Consider the following 13,499-nt stretch of genomic DNA (forward strand, 5'->3'; position numbering starts at 1 on the left):
GATTTATTGCAACCCAGTGTTGGTTGTAAGTATCGTTTCGTTTGGCTAGAGATTTCATGTTTATCATGATCTCTTTCGTACGTTTGTAGTACGTGTGCAAGGAATCTTGCATTTTTGTTGACCATAGTTGTGTCTGGTATGTAGCAATATTGTTACGATCACCATAAACACTTTCTAGGACTGTTGCCACCTCTTCGAACGTCGAAGGGTTTCCATTAACACAGATCGTATCACGGGCTTTGCCGTCGATCTTGTTTATTATAGCCTGTTCGTAAACAGCGAGTAATTCGGCTGTTACGAGTGGCCTGAATAAATTTAAAGTTCTTCTAGCTGATGTCAGCCATGAACTTAATTGTTTCTTATTCCCATCAAAAGAGGGAATCGTTCTAATAGGATCAGGAATCCTATAGAAATCAATTCGCCGGTCCTCCACAACGGGGGCCTGCTGCTGTCGTTGCAACTGTTGCTGTTGCTGATTTTGTTGTTGTCGGAGATTTTCATTTTCCAACTGGAGAGCGCCGATTCGCTGCTCCATATTTTGAATCGAGTCAAACAGGTGTTGGAAGTTTGGCTCCATTTTTCTAGTATATTTTAATGCGTTAACTCTAGGAACGGGGTTAAATCTTTTCATAAAAAGGGAGAGGAAATAAGTTACTCACGGTTCTTTACCCTTGAAGGATGAAAATCCACCAACTTAGTTGTTTCCGGTCCGAGCACCACAAATCGCCTGCGGGTTGAGGGATGGCCGTCGTCTTCTCGATGAACACTGTAGCCGGGTTCTCGTAGTCAATGGTTTGACACTAGCACTTTGTCCGAAACAGTTTTTGATTGTGCACTATTTTCTATGCCACGGGTTGGGCCTTTTCACTAATAGATTAATTTGGCTTGCTAGTCCGAGTTTTCACTAAGTCGTAGGGTAAGCCGTACGACTGCGCCAGTTACGTTAGGGGTTCATTTATATTAATAAAAAAATAAACTTTTATTCACCATCACTTAATCTAACACAGAGTTTACACGTTTTCACTGCCTTGAGGTCTAACAAGAACTGACTACTGCTACCGCTAAAGTCTACTTCTGAACCTAAGCTGCTGGCACATTCTGCGTTGTCAGGATTTTCGTGTCCGAACATGCTCCAGGTGTATCCAGGTTGCATCGAAGGCTGCATTCTGCTGTGTCAGGAATCCGGGCGTGCGAAAGTTCTGGGCGAACTCCAGCACGCTGATGTCAATCGATATTGGTGCCGGATGTCTGATGTTGAGGTCGGCAATATTTGTGTTAAGCGTGGCGTGCCGGATGTCTGATGTTGAAGTCGGCAATATTCGCTGCTAAGCGTGTGTTGGCGTCTTTGTCGGCTGTTCCATGTTGAAACAGGGAAGAGCCCACGTGTTGTTGATGTTGGTGCCGCTAATGTCCATAACTATGTATCTACCGCAATTGAACGTATCGGTTGAAGAAGTGATGGAAGTACTTTTACGCATTGATTCCTCTAAAGGTCCGGGTCCAGACAATCTACCGCCATCGTTCATTAAACAATTCGCCACTTCACTTGCCTCACCCGTTTCAATTATCTTCAACCGGTCGCTAGCTAGTGGAGTATTTCCGACAGCGTGGAAAGTCGCCTCTATCACTCCAATACACAAAGCTGGCAACATCCACAATATTGAAAACTACCGTGGGATTTCCATTTTAAGCTGTCTTCCTAAAGCTCTCGAAAAGGGGGTATATAATGTGGTTTATCGTGCAGTTCAACCAATAATTTCTGAGCATCAACATGGCTTTGTAAAGAGACGTTCCACGACGACTAATTTGATGGTGTTCGTAAACTCGCTAATATCCAGCAACGAAAAAAGGCGACAAGTCGATGCGATATATGTTGACTTTAGCAAGGCCTTCGATAAGGTTCCACATGCGCTCGCGGTTGACAAAATGAAATGCCTGGGATTGCCCGACTGGGTTACTCAGTGGATGCTGTCCTACTTAACTGATCGCTCAGCCTTCGTCAATATTAATGGTGTTAGCTCGTCTAGTTTTGTGATACCATCGGGTGTCCCTCACGGTAGCCATCTAGGGCCCTTAATTTTTATTCTCTTCATCAATGATCTGTGCAGTAAACTGCGTTCTTCTAAGCTCATTCTAAGCTATATTCTAAGATATATCGTGAAATCAAAACCACACTTGACTGCTGCGTCCTCCAAGAAGATATTCGTTCTCTTATATACTGGTGTACATTGAACGGTATGCAAATCAATGCATCAAAATGCTGGGTTATATCATTTAACCGCTTACGCGACCCCCTGCATTACGAGTATATCTTAGGACACAGTAGCCTGCTCCGTGTCCACACGGCTAAGGACTTGGGCGTTGTCATTGATACCAAAGTCAACTTCACGGCACATGTTTCCATGAGTATTGCTAAAGCATACGCAACACTCGGTTTTTTGAAAAGGAACACTAATGACTTTCAAGACATCTATGCACTGAAATCGCTATACTGCACACTCGTTCGGAGCGTTGTTGAGTATGGGGTTATTGTATGGGCACCCTATTACGCTGTGCATGCAAATAGAATTGAGTCCATCCAAAAGAACTTTGTAAGATACGCATTACGTGTCCTCCCGCGGAACGATACAATGAATCTACCTCCATACGTCGAACGATGCAAGCTTATCGATATCGATACATTGTCAGCCAGGAGAAAACTACTTCAGCGAATGTTTGTTTTCGGACTAATCAACGGCGATATTGACTGCAGCCCTCTTCTTAGCCTGATATGTATACATATCCCTCACAGGCAACAGCGTAACTACACTCTACTATGGCATCGTCCCCACCGTACCAACTATGGCCGTAATGAACCGTGGGAAATATGCTGTAGAGCTTTTAACGAAACGTCAAGTGTATTTGATTTTAACATTAGTAAGGCTACCTACAAAGTTAGAATTAAGGCATTAATTTAGTAAACAGTCTGTGTAACTATATGTTGAAGATGAATAAATAAATTACAAAAATTACAAAAATATTTGTTAATCTTTCTCGAAGAAGCATGCAAAATTTGGAAATGGAGAAATGAAAACTCTAGAAGCTATGCATTTTTATGTCTCAGCGCGTGTGTTAATGTGAAGCGGGCGGTGGTGCTCAATCGATGTTCTAACCCACGGACAGCTTCATGACGAGGCCGCCTTTGATGCTTTTAAGTGTAACGTGTCATTGAAGCACACGCGTTCGTCCGCTCGTTTGCGTTAACGTGCGCGCTTCGATATAAAAATTCATAGCTTCTTGAGTTTTCATTTCTCCATTTCCAAAATTTGCATGCTTCTTCGAGAAAGATTAACAAATATTTTAAAGTAAAAAAAATCGAGAAAAAAAAGTTCCAACTTTGAAAAAATTGCAATTGTTTATAAAAATGCACTATTCAACTATTGAAAAACAATCGAGAGGAGGTATGGTATACCAATTTTGAAAGCTTGTGGAACAGTGAACACATCTGGTAGAAAGTCATTTTTTGATATTACAAACTATGTTTACAATCAGTATTTAAAAAATAGTGATTTTTTCGGATTACAATACTTTAAAAAATCATATCTTGCGAATTCCAACAGTAACATCGAAATACAAAAATACGTGTCGATTTTTTTTGAACAAAGAACGTAAAAGAAATATTCCGAAGAGAAAAAAAATTTTGACTGTAAATTTCACGTGGAATGACCCATATATAATGTTGTTATAATGATCTGCAAAAGTTAATTTAGAGTCAAGTATAACGCCTAAGTCTCTAACTTGCTTGTGTCTTGTCACTACTTTATGATTTATAGTTATTTCCTCTTGTCTAGTAACGCGCTTTCTTGTGAATGAGACAGAGTTACATTTCTTCACATTCAGTTCCAATTACATATTTCTAAAAACAGTTTCATATCGTCTATGTAAATTAAACCATTAAGAAAGACGATTTAAAATATAGATTCTAAAAATATATTATAAAAAAAATATAAAAATATATTCTACATCGTTAACAAACAAACTAAACAGAAGTGGGCCAAGGTGGGATCCTTGTGGTACACCGGATGTAACATTCACTACTGATGATAAGCATCCTTCAAATTTCACTTTTTGTGTTCTTTTAGTCAAGTATGATTGAACCCATTTTAATAGTTTATGATTGAACCCAAGTAACAATGATAGCTGAATTGGGTATTTTAATTTTCCCAAAAATGTTGCTTTTTTTGCCTCATTTGATAGCCCGCCGTTTTCTGAATCTAACAGTTCTTTTTTTTTTATTTCAATTAAGTGAATATTTGATGAAAAAATTAATAAAAATCAAAAATAGAGTGATTTGCTGTTTGACAGATATCAACCAAACCGATTGATTGAAATGATGTCAGAAGTTCTCTTCCTCTCTTCTATCTTTCTGATAGAGCTTTTCATTTTGACCGAGCTTTTGACAGCTCCCATATGAAACCTGTATCGGCTGATGACCATAGTTTATCTATCCACTGTGTTGTCTAAGGCGAGCTGAGAAGAAAAATGGTTTACTTATAAGCTATCGTCCTATCCTAAAAAAATTTTTTAAATGAAAAAAATGCTTTTTTTATTACTTTCACTCGTCAAATTTGAAAAAGTCTTCATGTGACTTTACAGTGACAACATATATTATCATAATATGTAAGAATTTAAATACCGCTAAAATACCCAATTGCAAGAGCAATGGCTGTTTACGGGTTGGTTTAAAGCGATCAAAGCTGCATAAAGTAAGCGCTCAAATGGTGTTTAAATAAGCGATGTGCAAGCTGCTTTAAGTTTTTCAAACCAGTTCTCTCCCAAAAACTGATAAAAAAGCTTAATAGCGGATTTTTTTTGCTAAACAATCTGCTTCTAAACAGCCATAAACATCAAACCGTCTTACGGCTGCTTAAAGGTGTTAAAGTGTAGAGTGGGAGCTTTCATTAGACTCGCAGCTTTCAAACTACTTGAAGGCTGCTTAAGGGTGTTAAAGTGGCTTTATAAACTTCTACCAAGTTTTCTTTCGGCTCACAGCACACATACTGTCAGATCATAGAATTTCGCAATTCGGCTGACAGCAAAAGTTTGTCAGTTATCGACATTATTGACTGCTTCACGCTAGGCGGGCTAGGCTTCAGGTGTAAAGATATTTTCACTGTCTGTTCTGCAGATGCAAATGGGGCGGATCATACGGTGAGTGCTTATGGATCAAAAGATGGCGGGTTCAATTCCCGGAAAAAAAGACATGCATTTTTAATTAGTTAGCTTACTTATACGAATTAAAGTTATTCGAAATTAAAAAAAATATCGCGCTCGACAATGTGCACGGCAAAATAAAAAAATGATGCGTTCCATTTTTTAAAATTTAAATATAGATTTTTTAAAGGTTCGTTGATCAAGCGGCTGGAAGAGCATGCTGCAAAACTATTTCTCGTTCTAAAAATAGAATTGACAGCATTGCGCAAATTGGCTATTTAAAAGCGCGCAAAAAACTCTATTAAGCTTCATCGCAGCTTCGAAAGCGGCTTTTAACAAGTCTGAAGCTTGATAAAATCACCAGATTTAGATAGACTTACTGGTGTTGAAACCCTAGAAACTATGTCAAACAAAATTATTTCAAATTTCCGACAAAAATCGTTGCAATCCTCTATTGCTATGATTAGGTCTCTTTATAGATCATAAGTTAGCTAGGTTAGATATTAGGTTAAGATTTATATTTTTTTTCCTTACATTTAGGTTGTAATCCCTACTGCTAAATAATCTTAATTGTCGTAACAAATCATAAGAAATCAGAATAATAATATATATTGCAATTCTAATAGTGTTGAAAAGTCACCACTTGTGATTGAACACACAATATGATATGGGATAGTTACTCTTAAGTATTTTATGTAATCGAATATTTTCCCCAATAAAAAAAAACCAGATTTAGATGTTTAGGGGCTGAAAAAAGGTTTTTATTTCTAAACCTAAACCATAATTCAGTCACAGGTTGAATAAAATCAGCTATAAAAGCGTTTGATCAGCCAGAAATTGTTACTTGGGAAGCCCATCTCAGATAATTTAAAAAGTAAAAGAGGGATATCAACTCTACCAAATGCCTTACTAAAGTCGGTATATAGTGCTTCAACATAATTTCCATTATCCATTGCATTAATAGTAAACGTTACAAAGTTCAATAAGTTGGATGTAGTAGGTCGCCCTTATGGGCTTAAAATTTGGCAGCGGGCCCAAATCAAGCTGCTGGCACTCGAGTGAAACGAAGTGATGAAATGCTATTTCATTTTCGTTCACGCTGAGATGTCAACGGGATGGCAAGGTTGTCATCTCCCATATATTTGGTGCGTAACCGACATCACTGGCACTGGCACCCGAAAAATGACCTGTTCACCCTAAAGCAATGTTAAATCGGGCAACAAAACTTGTTACTGGCTGTACCAAATGATGGCATTATAAGATTATTTATGCAGTTTAGTACAATTTGCTAAATATTCTTGCGGCTTTGTAATATATTGCCCGTTTCTTTGGTAACAAAACGCGCTGCTCACTTTTTTGATAGCTTGAAATCGTCGCAGGAAGAATCTGCTTGGCTGTATGTAAGTTCTAAGTATATATTATGCTTGTCTAGCACGTAAGCTATTGATTTACTTGATAAAATAGACGATATTTGCCCCCGCGATGATTCTGGCGACGGTTTCGCCCGCGACGGTTATAATTCATCGCGTACGAAAGGGTGGGAAATTGACAATACATATTATACATCATATAATGTTTTTCTGTAGAATGAGCGATAATACGACAACAGTTTATCCAGTTTTGGTGCAAGCGGAATGAAAATACATGTTCGTTACGCTGAAATCCTATCCAGCTTTTTACGCGCTATAATGGCGGACGCTATAAATTGTGTTCGTAATATGCAAACAATCTTTTTGACAACTCTGCATCCATCAAAACTGGGCACTCTTCTCCTGTACAGCAGTGTTGCTCTTTCTTTCGTTTACGCAAAAGAAGGAGAGCAATAGTTTTGTTTACATTTCGCACATTTTTGCTCGCCTTCTTTGGCGTAAACGAAAGAAAGAGCACGGCAGTGTTGCAAGAGAAGAGTGCCAGATTTGATGTATGCAGAGTTGTCAAAAAGATTGTTCGCATATTACGAACACAATTTATAGCGTCCACCATTATAGCGCGTAAAAAGCTGGATAATGTCGGACGCTATAAATTGTGTTCGTAATATGCGAACAATCTTTTTGACAACTCTGCATACATCAAATCTGGCACTCTTCTCTTGCAACACTACCGTGCTCTTTCTTTCGTTTACGCCAAAGAGGGAAAGCAAAAATGTGCGAAATGTAAACAAAACTATTGCTCTCCTTCTTTTGCGTAAACGAAAGAAAGAGTAACACTGCCGTACAGGAGAAGAGTGCCCAGTTTTGATGGATGCAGAGTTGTCAAAAAGATTGTTTGCATATTTCGAACACAATTTATAGCGTCCGCCATTATAGCGCGTAAAAGGCGTAAAAAGCTGGATAAGCGTGCCACTCCGTTGTGAGATGTTGGCTGCAAAAGCATGGTTGCCTGCCGATGGGGTGTACATTTGTGACAATCGCCCTTTTGTTGTTTTTATCTAGATTTTTGCTTCGAATGCAACTCCTTTTTACATTAATTTCACTGATCCGTGCATTAAACTTTATGAGCGTGTAAGATCCGAAAATGATAACAAAAATTGTGTCAAAAAAGTTGTGTTTACGTAATTTTCTAATTTAAAAGTTTTTTAAACATCTGTCGTTTATATATTACGATATAAAAAATTTGTATCAATCTTATGCTATATCCAATTCTTGGTTGATTGAATGGCTTCGGCATTACGTTTTATACAGCATTCTAAACTAAGGTAGATATTTTAACATACAATTTAACTGTCTTAACAGTATTTGTTTTTCAGTCAGCGTATACTTTCGCGAACGATAAATTTTTCAACAGCACAAAATGGGCTGAAACTTAGCGATTCTTGCATAAAACGTCTTTCAGAGATTTGCGATAACGATTCTTTTTTGAGAGTTGTTGTCGAAGGCGGAGGTTGCTCTGGATTTCAATACAAGTTTCAAGTCGATGACAAACTAGAATCTGACGATCTCATTTACGGAGCAAATGAAGCACGCGTAGTAATCGACAAAACTTCACTGGAATATGTGGATGGGTCGACAATTGATTTCCATACAGAGTTGATAAGATCAGGGTTTAGAATTGTTGGAAATCCTAAAGCAGAAAAGGGTTGCTCTTGTGGCGCATCGTTTTCATTAAAAATTGACTAATGAAGGCTAATAAACATACGTATATCTAAATTTACCTTTATTCGGTATGAATGAGTTAAAAAATAACTTTCGGATAAAGAAAACAAATTATCTGGTAGTACCTGTTGTATAGAATCGTAGAATGCAATCACATTGGTCATGTTTTGTGTAAATACGTATTGTGATAATTTTAAAATGAACGGTTGGATCAAATGAACTATGTTTTTTGCTCAAATCGTTTTGAATCTATTAACAAAAACATTAATGTTTTATTTCTGTTGATGTTACAGGTTACATTAAAGCTGCATAGAAAGTAATAAAAACATTTTTTTTATCAAAGTATCCGTATATATTTTTGTTACATATAATATCAAACATTTTCATATTTACAAATAACAGAAAACGTGTTTCCTCCAAGTCGCTTTGCTAGCCACTCATTCTTAACAACTGCAAGTTTCAGAGTTTCACAAGTAAACTTGGCATTTAGGTTAGTGTGAAGCGCTCTTGCCATTCCAATTATAATAAGTAAATCGCACTCTATTATTGCACCACACAATTCTGCAAAGACAATTGAAATTAAGACACGCAAGACTCTGTGCAATTTACACATATTTCTCTAGAGACGCAATTCTGAACAACATATCGACTAGAATTTTAATCACGTTCGGATTGTCCCAAAAATAGTGAAAATTAAACTGCCTCCCAAATATCGCTACATACCATTTGTAATAAGACGAAAATCCAGGCATGGACCATTCTGTTCGTTTCCCAAAATTTTTAGCATTCCAGTTTCATATGCATCACGAATAATTTTACATTCTGTGCAACATTTGGCTACAACTTCCTTTAACTCATCATACGTGATATCATTTAGTGCTGGTTTATTATTTGCACATAGTAGCACCTTGGTTTGACGCAACAGAAGCTCTCTAGCCAAGGGTATTATACCAAGTACTATATCAATTCCTGAATTATCTGTGAAAATTGTGACACATTTGTGTGGAGGACCCTGAAAAATAATAAGCTCGGGAAATTCACAATATTAAGTGTTATAAATAGTATACCTGCAGTCTATCGAGCCATTGATCCAGACAATCAATTAACCAGGGACGTTGTTGTATACGCTGCAAGGCTTCATCTAAACCAAAGTTTTTATCAGTTTCCAATATTTGAGAGACGGCTTGTGCCCCCCAATCAAACATGTTACCTATAATTTATAATTTATTATCAATAATTTGACGAAAACCTGTCAGCTACATTGCTTTTACTCAGGTCAAGGAAAGCACATTTATAAAACATCAAGTGGGTAAACAAATATTCAGTTACAGATTAAAATTTTAAAATAGTAGAAAAATATTATCTCTAATTGAAGTGTTTTTTAAATAAAGCTAAGGATGGTAATTGCCTAACGGCCAAAGGTATGCTATTCCACACCGCAGCCCCGCTTATGAGCACGCTCCTTCCGCTGGAAGTTGAGTGATGTGGGAGGACAAGTGACCTTGCCCGGTCGTTTATCCATGGTTGAAAAGGCTGAAGCAGGTAACTAGGTAGGTCACGTAGGTAGCCGCGACGTAGAAAGCAGCAGGCTCGTAGTTTATAACTATCTAACTAATCTAATCTAACTAATCTAATACCATTTACATTTCATTTGCTTGTCTTTTCAAATATCAATGTCATTTTTGCATACAAATCGCCTTTTTTACCGTAGTAACAATAACAGAGTAATAGAAAAAGAAAACTTATAAAGATCTACTATTCCAGACATTAATAACCCAGTTAATATGAATTAGCTTTTTAGAAATGACTGAGATTACAGATTTACGACATTTTACATTTTATTTTACATCATTTCAGCAAATTGCCTTATCTAAATAAAAACGTAGTAAAACGATAAGACATAAACAAACAACGAACCCACCTGCCAACACGCCTTTTATTATTTCTGTCCATCTAGCTATTGTATCCTCCAACTGATCTAACCGTTGAAGACGTAAACTAAGCTTTTTGATGGAAGCTTCATTCTCTAGACGTTTCTGTTCTTTCCACGGATCGTCAAAGCCATATAATCTTAGAGATGCCTCGTTCAACTCTAGTAAATTTCTGATGGCCAATGGCTCTTGGCTCCTGCAAACAAACAATCAAACACATAAAGTTAGAACATAAACTAGAACCACTCTATTTTTTGTTATTTTATTGTGAAGTTTTCTTTTGTCATTGTAATGAACAACCTATTAGATTTCAAATGACTTAAATATTTTAATTGTTATATAATTTTAAAGTTTTGTTCATTATCGGAACGTAGTTTTTGTCGAATTTCTTAATGAATGTCTGCATAAGCTAAACAGTCCTTTAAGAAAATTATACCAAACAAACTCACGAACTTACGAACTGCAATCCTCTTGTTTCAATTGTTCAAGTTGTTCTAAATAATATTTTCGAAACTGCGCTGCCCGATCAACCGCGGTGGGATCAGAACTCTGACTTTTAGCTGCTTGTTGTTCAAATTTCCATACAAGTTGGATAAAACACTGAAACCAATAATCTTTAGCCTCGGAGTCCTCAGAAAGGTTTAAAGTATCCGGGTTGTAGCCGTCATAGTCTTCAAGTAAATGAAACCGTCCGGGCCAAGACATAACGATTAAGTTTAGATACTGTTATACGGCTGATTATCGCGATAAATTATGAATTTAAAGCAGTATTAAACAATAAACTTTAATTTCAATTTCGGATAAACGAAGTAAAACGAACGAGAACGACTGAAGAAAATTGACGTATACGACAATTCGCCAATTGCATATGAGCAAAGTTGCCAAGAACGCAGTTTGGCCACTATTGGGCGATTTCAATTTGCGGATCGCGAATACCATCAAGGTGCCGCTCAAATAGTACACAACGCAGCAGGGGATGCCCGCTTTGGCGCGTCCGGCAGAAATCGAACAAAAATCTGGCAGCGAAAAACTTTTGCCGGATTTCCGGCCGCCGTCACCCGTGAAAACAAGCAGATTCAGGCAGAAATTTCGCCTTACCGTTTTTCTGCCGGATTTCTGTTCGATTTCTGCCAGAGGTTTCGAATAAAATCCAGTTTTGTACCGATTCAGCTTTCCCTCCTTTTTTGGAGGGTAGCAGCAGCGGATTGTAGCAGCAAGAAGCGTGCAATAAACAGGTTAACAATTAAATTATACCTGCTTTGTCATGTTTCATATTATTCTCTTACCTTTTGCTCGAAACTGCAAACCTGATGAACCACTTTTCTCCTGCCTCAAAGTGTCACATTTGACATAAAGAGAATCGGGCGAAAAATGAAGACTGTTTCTGTTCGATTTCTGCCAGGCATCCGACTTTTTCGTAAGCGGGTTCTGTTCGATTTCTGCCAGGCATCCGACTTTTTCGTAAGCGGGTGGTTGCCTGCCGATGGGGTGCCCCGACTACACACTGATACAAATAGACACGGCGTTACCAATATTGATAATCTTGTTTCATAGTTGAATTGAAGATAGAATTAACAAAAGGGCGAATGTCGCAAGCGTAAACAAACCGAGTGAGGGTTGATTTTCTTGTGCTGGCTCAGCAAAAAATAACTCTCACCCGTTTTGTTTACATTTGCGACATTCGCCATTTTGTTAATTCTATTTAGAATTCCGCTCCCCCGACTAAAATTTCCGATCGTTGGTTTGACCTCTAGTGTACACTGATAAAAATAGACACGGCGTTACCAAAAGATCTTACACATGAATTTCAACGTGCAAATATTGATAATCTTGTTTCATATGTCAATCATTCGGGTATCAAAAGCGTTTCCCTTCGATTTAACGTGAAATGAAATATTTCATATGGAAAACACGTTAAATTACCATGTTTCTCCAACAAACCTTCAATCAACATGGTAGTCACTTCTTTTGCATTGCAAATTCACGTGTTTTACCATCAGATCATATCCTGTTGCAATTCACATGAAATTAAGGTGTAAGTACAGGATCGTTATTATTAAAAGACGAATTTGCGCAGGACTCGTAAAATTGCTGCAAGTAGAGTGACTATATACAGAGTGGTGACAATGTCAAAATTGGAATGATAATTATCTGTCAGTGTCATTCCAATCGAGCAGACAACCTATCCAACGCGTATGCAGGAAAGAGAAAGAAAAACCTAGGATAAACCGCAATGCATACATTTGGGATGACTTGGCGCCACTCTGTATATAGTCACTCTAGCTGCAAGGTACAATATTTTTCAGGTAGAGTGACTATATACAGAGTGGCGACAATGTCAAAATTGGAATGATATTGCTCTTTGCATTCGCTATGTGCGCGAAACGGTGCTGCCACCTTCCCAAGTTTGTTCTATTTGTGAAGTCTGTGCACAGGTTTGTTAAAGAGTGAAAAGGATAGACAAAACTTTGCACCAAATCTTCACAAACTTTCCATATGGCAGTTCCATGAGAGTACAAGAGATCGATTTGTGCTTACATAGCGAATTGAAAGTTGGATTTTGAACACATTTGTTCAGTCACACATTTTGTAGGTGAGAAAAGTTGCCAATATTTCGTGGGAAAAAACCATGAATCTTGGTTGATTCCTATTTGAATTCTAATGCTTACGTAGAGTTGTTATCGACATTAAGAATAATATAAAAATAGTTTCTAAATACATAATTCCACGCATAATTCATAACTTGAACAAATATGCAGCATATATGAAATAAATGAAAAATTAAATACTATTTGCTTTTCCTACAACTGGTATTGGCGCCACTGCTAAATCAAATGTCAGCTCAGATGGGAGAGTTGTAATGATGGGAAATGTCGATCAAAATCTGTAACGATTATTGATAAAGTTTTCTTATCCTTAATAATTAATAACGATAATATGACAGTATAAGCAAAAATACCTAAGAAATAGAACAAAAATGTTAAAATAATAACAAGCCAAGAAGAAGATTTCACTTTAAACCCTCCAATTTTCGATATTCTTCCGTGACGATAAAGTTTGATGGTATTATCGATATAAGATTACTAGCGATATTATCAGAAGCACACTTTTCACAGTTTTGAAGGTTGCACTTTATAACTGTGCAGTCCAATTGAGAGCGAAGAGCGCAATAATAATCTGTCAGTGTCCTTCCAATCGAGCAGACCACCTATCCAACGCGTATGCAGGAAAGAGAAAGAAAAACCTTGAAAAAACCGCATTGCATACATTTGGTATGACTTGT

The 13,499-nt window shown here is 37.4% G+C and overlaps 1 protein-coding gene across 1 annotated transcript; it reads right to left on the reverse strand.

Annotated features, from left to right (window-relative positions):
* Positions 1-8,584: 8,584 nt before the first annotated feature.
* LOC128734797 (4'-phosphopantetheine phosphatase) lies at positions 8,585-11,006 on the reverse strand. Its single transcript, XM_053829148.1, has 5 exons — positions 10,674-11,006; positions 10,207-10,412; positions 9,353-9,495; positions 9,009-9,297; positions 8,585-8,846 (listed from the first exon to the last, which is right to left on the reverse strand). Exons 1-5 carry the CDS (start codon positions 10,919-10,921, stop codon positions 8,659-8,661), a joined length of 1,074 nt encoding a protein of 357 aa, XP_053685123.1. The 5' UTR covers positions 10,922-11,006; the 3' UTR covers positions 8,585-8,658.
* Positions 11,007-13,499: the final 2,493 nt, after the last annotated feature.

This window comes from Sabethes cyaneus, chromosome 2 (assembly GCF_943734655.1).
Source record: "Sabethes cyaneus chromosome 2, idSabCyanKW18_F2, whole genome shotgun sequence".
Lineage (NCBI taxonomy): Eukaryota > Metazoa > Arthropoda > Insecta > Diptera > Culicidae > Sabethes > Sabethes cyaneus.